Source organism: Panthera leo, chromosome B3, assembly GCF_018350215.1.
Source record: "Panthera leo isolate Ple1 chromosome B3, P.leo_Ple1_pat1.1, whole genome shotgun sequence".
NCBI classification, from domain to species: domain Eukaryota; kingdom Metazoa; phylum Chordata; class Mammalia; order Carnivora; family Felidae; genus Panthera; species Panthera leo.
In genome coordinates this window covers 62,236,345-62,244,234 of record NC_056684.1, presented here as the reverse complement: position 1 = coordinate 62,244,234, position 7,890 = coordinate 62,236,345, and the positions used below count along the sequence as shown (strand labels likewise).

Sequence of the window (7,890 nt, the reverse complement as noted above, 5' to 3'; positions counted from 1 at the left end):
GCAATATTGGTTTCAGGAGTAGAGTTCAGTGATTCATCATTTACATACCATACCCTGTGCTCATCACAAGTGCCCTCCTTAGTACCCATCCTCCATCTAGCCCATCTCCCACCTCCCTCCCTCCATCGACCCATAGTTTATTCTCTATCATTAAGAGTCTGTTGTGGTTTCTTTCCCTCTCATCTCTCCCCCCACCCCTTCCCATATGTTCTTCTGTTTCTTAAATTCCACATGTAAGTGAAATCATATGGTATTTGTCTTTCTCTGATTGACTTATTTAGCTTAGTATTATACATTCTAGCTCCAGCCACATCATTGGAGATAGTACTTATGATGTGGGAAATTCCTCACATAAAAGAAGAGTGTTAAGAAGATGCTGGATATCCAAAGAATATGACAAATGTCTACTCTTCATGGTCTATACCAGTGCTTCTCAAACGTTAATATGCAGAAAAATCATCTGAGAGTCTTGTTAAAATACAGATTTTTGGGGTGCCTGGGTGGCTCAGTCAGTGGTTAAGCATCCAACTCTTCATTTTGGCTCAGGTCATGATCTCACAGTTCGTGAATTTAAGCCCCACATCAGGCTTTGCGCTGACAATGTGGAGCCTGCTTGGGATTCTCTCTGTATCTCTGCCCCTCCTCTGCTTGCACTCTCTTTCTTTCTCTCTCTCTAAAAATAAAAAATAATAATTTAAAAAATTTTAGGGGCATCTGGGTGGCTCAGTCAGTTAAGCGTCCAACTCTTGATTTCAGCTCACTTCATGATCTCATAGTAATGGGATCAAGTCCCACGTCAGGCTCTGTGCTGGGTATGGAACCTGCTTAGGATTCTCTTTCTCGCTCTCCCTCTGCCCCCCTCCTTAAAAAAAAATACAGGTTCTCAGGGCCCCTGGGTGGCTCAGTTGGTTAAGCGACCCACTTCGGCTCAGGTCATGATCTTGCAGTCTGTGACTTCAAGCCCTGCATCAGATTCTGTGCTGACAGCTCAGAGTCTGGAGCCTGGTTCCAATTCTGTGTCTCCCACTCTCTCTCTGCCCCTCCCGCTACCCCCCACTCTCAAAAATAAATAAACATTAAAAATATACAGATTCTCATTCAGTAGGCCAGGGTGGTGGGGGGGTGGGGGGGAGAAGGAACAAGATTCTGCAGTTCCAACAAGTTGCCAGGTGTTTCCCATGTTGCTCATCCAAACACCACATTTTGAGAAGCAAGGCTTTATACAATCCCACGAGGACTTCCTCTTTATAACATTCTAGTATCTCATTCCTTTTCTGTGCTTCAGACACATTCTAAAAAGCTCTTTAAGAAAAAAAAAAAAAAACTACTTTATTGAAATATAGTTCACATTCTATACTATTCACCCTTATGTCGTGTGGCTGGTTTTCAGAGGCCTTGTGTTCTCTTGATTTGGCTCTGTTTCTGAGCCTGTTCTCCAGCTCTCTTATGTACTCTATGAAGTACTAATATCCTTTCACTAATTCCCTCTCTGATGAAGTTAACCAGAGTTGGTTTCATATCTGGCATTTAAGAACTCTGACAAAGGCGTCTACTGATCCACTTGCCGTTTCAATCTCAGGACAGGAGCATATGGAAGGCAAATGGGAGCTCTTTAATTCTACTGTTGGGGGAAGGATAGATGTGAAGACGTTGCTTCTGGAGTGTGTGTGTGCGCGAGTGTGTGTGTGTGTACGCCCATGTGCGTTTAAATACCTACATAACAGCTTTATTGAGTAATAAGTCACATACTATAACACGCTTTGAAGTATACAGCACGGCGCTTCTTTGAGTAAGAGTTTAGCAATCCTCATTCTCATTTGAGTAAAGCTCCTTTCGTTTTTCCAGATCCAAGGGACTTTGAGCATATCTACGTGAATCTACACTTTGGGTGAGTCATTCTCACTGCCTCTCAATTCAATTCACTCCCTTAGTCTCACCCACTGACTCTCAAACTCACATTTTCACTCCTTCAACTCTCTCCCTCTCTCACGCCTTCTCTTCTCAGTCCCCGCCTCGGCACTTGGGCCTCGCTGATTGGCTGATGCCCGGTGACGTCCTCAGACCGCGACGCAGAACGTGGAGGCCGCGGGTCATGTGGCTGAGCAGCCGGCCGTGGCTGCCAGTTCTCGTACAAGGGTGCTTCAACCTCCGGCGTCTCCTTGCTGCCAGTACTTGGGGTGGTTGTAGGGGTCCGATGGCGGAAACATCATCAACTGGGGCCGAGGCAGCGGCCGGGCTGAAGACTCCGGCTCAACAAAACGGAGACGTTAGTGGCGACGCGAGTGGTGAGCTGCTCTCCGGGAGCCCGGAGCCGGTGGGCCCGGGAGTGGAGCCGGCCCGGGAGGACGGGAAGCCGACCCAAGCGAGCGAGGAGCAGGCCCCAGTTGCAGCTTCAGGCTCAGGCAAGCGTAAGAAGCGACGGGACGCCACCAGAGAGCGCGTCGTGCCACCCCCGAAGAAGCGGCGGGCAGGGGTGAGCTTCGGCGATGAGCACTTTGCAGAGACCAGCTACTACTTCGAGGGCGGCCTGCGCAAAGTGCGGCCCTATTACTTTGACTTCCGGACCTACTGTAAAGGCCGTTGGGTGGGCCACAGCTTGTTGCACGTCTTCAGCACCGAATTCCGAGCTCAGCCCTTGGCCTACTACGAGGCCGCAGTCCGGGCGGGGCGCCTGCACCTCAATGAGGAGCCGGTACAGGACCTCAACATCGTGCTCAAGGTGGAGTCCTGATGGGGCCGGCTGGAAGCGGGCGAGGAAAGGGGGCAGGGGTCTTTTCAGAGTATTTACTTAGGGCTTAGTTACTCAGGGCTTAGTTACTGGAGTAAAATCGAGGTAATTCTGAAGCATCTTCACTTTCACCTGGAACACTCTTTTAAGAGGCCCCTCCTCTCATCCCATCTCCGCAGAAGTAGCCTCTGTGCTTCAAAACTCAGCCCATTTATCCTTTCCATCCAGGCGGCTACCTTGTTTCCAAGGGACAGAAGTTGGAATTTTCAAAGCTCCCTTTGTGCACTGCCTTGTGGCACTGGCACTGATCTCTATCTTGCATTATAGATCTCTGTACAAATAGTAATAACAGAGCCTCTCTTTTATGTGTTCTTACTGTGTGCTGGCACAGAGGTAAGCATTTTATGTACTTAACATTAAATTCTAATGACAGCCTTGTGGGATAGGTATTGCCACCTCATTTTACCTGTGAGGAAACAGAACTAAAGTGAACTTCAAAGAGGTAAGACAACAGTGTCACCTCCAAACCCTGTGTTCTTATAACTACTACTTAAATTATTTATCGTAGAAGGGCGCCTGGCTGGCTCAGTGGTTAAGGCTCTGACTCTTTTTTTTTTTTTTTTAATTTTTTTTTAACATCTATTTATTGTTGAGAGATGGTGTGATCAGAGGAGATGGAGACAGAGAGGGAGACCCAGAATCTGAAGCAGGCTCCAGGCTCTGAGCTGTCAGCACAGAGCCTGATGCTTGGGCTTGAACCCATGAACTGCAATATCGTGACCTGAGCCGAAGTCAGATGCTTAACCAACTGAGCCACCCAGGCATCCCAAGCCTCTGGCTATTGATTTTGGCTCAGGTCATGATCTCACAGTTCCTGAGTTGGAGCCCCAGTCAGGCTTTGCGCGACAGCGTGGAGCCTGTCTGGGATTCTCTCTCTTTCACTCTTCCTCTACCTCTCCCCGCACTTCAAAATAAATAAACTTAAAAAAAATTTTTTTTAATACTTATCATAGAGCCTGATACGGTACAGTTTTGAAATGTCAGGGATAGAGTCTAGAATTGTCTAGCCCAGTGCTTTGACCATTTAAAAGTCCATCACAGCTAGGAGCTACCAGACACCCCTGTCAGTAACACTGACTCACCAGGTTGTAAGGGGAGACAAGACAATGTAAGCATTTGGAGATCGAGTGGTTTGAATCCCCTCTCCTATTCCTATTTGGAGAAGTACAGGTCTGGCCTAACCCTCACATTTTACAGATCACGAAACTGAGGCCCAGAGAAGTTAAATGACATGCAGTGGGCCTGTGGCAGTTCAAGTCTAAAGGCCAGATGTCTGGACTTAGATCTTGGTGTTGTTTGTTCACGGTCACAGTAAGTGATGATTTTATGGAGGTTTTTCCCCTCCATTTTAGAAAACTTTATCTTTTTTTAAAACTTTATTTTTTAAATACAACTTTAATGGGGTGCCTGGGTGGCTCAGTCGGCTAAGCGTCTGACTTCAGCTCAGGTCATGATCTCGCGGTCCGTGAGTTTGAGCCCCGCGTCGGGCTCTGTGCTGACAGCTCAGAGCCTGGAGCCTGTTTCGGATTCTGTGTTTCCCTCTCTCTCTGACCCTCCCCTGTTCATGCTCTGTCTCTGTCTCAAAAATAAATAAACGCTAAAAAAAAAAAAAAAATTAAATAAATAAATAAATACAACTTTATTGTAGAGAAAATACAAATGTGCAAAACCAAAAAAAAAAAAAATCCATAATACCACCACCCAGAAATACCAAAACATTTTTGTGTATATCTTTCTAGTACTTCTTCAGTGCCTACTATCTGCCTGTGTGTCTGTCTGTACTTTTGCAAAATAAGAATACACCATGCACACTGCATTTTCTGGTTAAGGATGTGCTGTGTCCATTGTGTGTCAGTAAGGAACAGGAAGCGGTGTGTGAAGTTGATTACAGGTTGCTGGCCTCTGGGCTGATGAGTTGCCTTTGTCATTGGCAGGACAATGACTTCTTGCGGAACAGAGTGCACAGGCATGAGCCACCGGTCACAGCAGAACCTGTCCGCCTGCTGGCTGAGAATGAGGATGTGGTGGTTGTAGACAAGCCTTCTTCCATTCCTGTCCACCCTTGTGGCCGCTTCCGACACAACACTGTCATCTTCATCCTGGGCAAGGAGCACCAACTCAAGGAGCTACATCCACTGCATCGGCTGGACCGCCTTACCTCAGGTGTCCTCATGTTTGCCAAGACGGCAGCTGTCTCAGAGAGAGTTCATGAGCAGGTTCGGGATCGGCAGGTGAGCTGGGCTTCTGTCTCCTGCATGCCACTTCCTGGGCTCATGAATGCTTTGTATCAGAATTGTGTCACTGAGTTCTGTTGAAGTGGCCCTTCATGTTATCTGGCCAATCTTCCTGTCTGCAGGAAGGTCAACACTGAAAATGTCAAAGACAGGTTATTTTCTCTTATGTTTCAAAAGATCTTTTGAGATGGCGTATATACTGCCTTTCTTGGTAGCTTGCCATTTTGAAGTTTTAAAGTGCTGACAGGCTGACCAAGGTGTTTTCCGGTTTTGTTTGTTTTTTGATGATTAAGATTTTTAAGGTTGTGGGGAGAGTCTACTTGGTAGAAAAATTCTGGATGAAGTTGGAAGAAACTTGAGAAGAGTTCAATGGTAGTGACTATAGTCTTGAGGCTTGTACTTTTGGATCTGATTGCAATACATTTATTGAGTGTTTACTGTGTACCAGGCTCAGTACCAAGTACATTAGAGTCTAACTCACTGAATCCTTGTTAACAGTCCTGTGAGATAAATGCTTTTTTTTAAAATAACTTATTTTAAGTATATTTATTTATTTTGAGAGAGAGAGAGAGAAAGAGAGGAGGGAGAAGGGGCAGAGAGAGAGGGAGAAAGAGAGAGAATGAGAATCCCAAGCAGGCCCCCTGTCATCATCACGGAGCCTGACACAAGGTTCAAACTCATACCTTGAAATCATGACCTGAGACAATACCAAGAGGCAGACACTTAATTGACTGAGCCACCTACGCACCCCAATAATCATAGGTTTTCTAGACAAGTTAATTGGATTTAAAGAGGTTAAGTAATGTGCCTAGAATCCTGCAACTGGCAAATGGTGGAACTGGGGTTTGAATCCTCTTCTGTCTGACACTGATGCATTTCTTGTCACTGTATTGGGTCTGAACTTCATGAATTTGGGTTTTGTGCTGAGTTTCTTCTTCTTCCTTCCTATGTAGCTGGAGAAAGAGTACGTGTGCCGGGTGGAGGGGGAGTTCCCCACTGAGGAAGTGACCTGCAAGGAACCCATCTTGGTGGTATCTTACAAGGTAGGGGTGTGCCGTGTAGATACTCGGGGCAAGCCCTGTGAGACAGTATTCCAGAGACTGAGCTACAATGGTCACTCCAGTGTGGTGCGGTGCCGGCCACTCACAGGCCGCACTCACCAGATCCGAGTCCACCTCCAGTTCCTGGGACACCCCATTCTCAATGACCCCATTTACAACTCAGTTGTCTGGGGTCCATCCCGCGGCCGGGGCGGCCACATTCCCAAAACAGATGAGGAACTGCTTCGGGATCTTGTGGCAGAGCACCAGGCCAAACAGAGCCTGGATGTGCTAGATCTCTGTGAGGGCGACCTGTCCCCAGGACTAATAGACTCTACAGCTCCCTCCTCAGAGTTGGGTAAGGACCACCTAGAAGAGTTGGCTGCATCTGCCCAGAAGATGGATGGAGCGGTTGATGCAGCCCCTCAGGATCTGGACACAATGGCCTTGGCACCGGGGAAGGCAGCCGAAACTGATTTTGTGAATCAAGAGATAGACCCTCTGTGTGCAGAGTGCCGGCTGGTGCGACAGGACCCCTTGCCCCAGGACCTTGTGATGTTCCTGCATGCTCTCCGATATAAAGGGCCTGGGTTTGAGTACTTTTCACCCATGCCTGCCTGGGCACAGGATGACTGGCAAGAAGACTGAAGGCTGTGGTCGAGGGACTGCTTCTTGAACTAGAAGACAAATGGGCCATTGAGTAGGAGCTGATCTCATGGGCTGGTACTCAGGGTTTCTACAGGAGTGAGGTTGGGTTCATAAAGGATCTGCTTATACTTGCTACCTCCTTTCCTCTCCCTCTAGCTGGAGTTTGGGAGCTTGTTGGTTTGTAAATATATCCCTTTTTCTAAAACCTTGTGTGTCTTGGTTTTCTTACCTTTTTTTTATGTAAAAATAACACATTATACAATTAACTATCTTAAGATAGGCAGTTCAGTGACATTTGGTACATTCACAAGGTTGTGCAACCATCACCTCTCACTTAGTTTCCAAACATTTCCCCTACCCAAAAGGAAACCCATGACTATTAAATAGTCACTCCCCATTTCCCATTCCTCCCACAGCTCTGGTAACCATTAATCTCCTTTCTGTCTGTCTGGATTCGCCAATTCTGGACTTTTCATAGAAATTGAATCATACGATATGTGACCTTTTAGGTCTGTGTTCTTTTGCTTAGCATAATGTTTTTAAGATTTGTCCAATTTATAGCATGTATCAGTACATCATTCCTTTTTTATGACCGAATAATATTTTTCTCTTATATGGTTATACCACACTTGTGTATCCATTCATCAGTTGATGGACATTTGGGTTGTGTCCACCTTTTGGCTATTGTGAATAGTGCTGTTATGAACGTTCATATTTATTTAAGTAATCACTACACCCAACGTGGGGCTTGAACTCAGAGCCCTGAGATCCAGCCAGGCGCCCTTCTGTTTAACTTTTTGAGGAATCACCAACTTTTTACCCCAACAGCTGAGCCATTTTACATTCCCACTGGCAGTGCACAAGGGTTTCAGGTTCTCCCCATCTTCACCAATATTTGTTGCTTTCTGTTGTTTTGATTATGGTCTGTTAGTGGGAGTGAAGTGTTCATGCATTGTGGTTTTGATTTTCATTTCCCTATTGAGCATCTCCAAGCATCTTTCCATGTGCTTCCTGGCCATTTATGTATCTTTGGAGAAATGTCTGTTCAAGTATTCTGCCATTTTTGAATTGGGTTGTTTGTCTTTTGTTGTTGAGTTATAAGAGTTATTCATATATTCTGGATACAAGACCCTTATCAGATAAATGATTTGCAAATATTTTCTCCCATTCTGTAGGTTGT

The 7,890-nt window shown here is 46.1% G+C and overlaps 1 protein-coding gene across 1 annotated transcript; it reads left to right on the top strand.

Moving 5' to 3' along the window:
- Nucleotides 1-2,083: 2,083 nt before the first annotated feature.
- Nucleotides 2,084-6,934, top strand: RPUSD2 (RNA pseudouridine synthase domain containing 2). Its single transcript, XM_042940525.1, has 3 exons — nucleotides 2,084-2,719; nucleotides 4,723-5,019; nucleotides 5,976-6,934. The coding sequence occupies exons 1-3, from the start codon at nucleotides 2,093-2,095 to the stop codon at nucleotides 6,708-6,710; spliced, it is 1,659 nt and encodes a 552-aa protein (XP_042796459.1). The 5' UTR covers nucleotides 2,084-2,092; the 3' UTR covers nucleotides 6,711-6,934.
- The last annotated feature ends 956 nt before the right edge of the window (nucleotides 6,935-7,890 follow it).

What these genes read in the sequence shown, in the direction of transcription:
- RPUSD2 (XM_042940525.1), top strand. Translation starts at nt 2,093, where the DNA reads ATGTGGCTGAGCAGCCGGCCGTGGCTGCCAGTTCTCGTACAAGGGTGC. An exon ending in ACCTCAACATCGTGCTCAAG is followed by an intron (nt 2,720 to 4,722) that starts GTGGAGTCCTGA and finishes TGTCATTGGCAG; the next exon opens with GACAATGACTTCTTGCGGAA. An exon ending in AGCAGGTTCGGGATCGGCAG is followed by an intron (nt 5,020 to 5,975) that starts GTGAGCTGGGCT and finishes CTTCCTATGTAG; the next exon opens with CTGGAGAAAGAGTACGTGTG.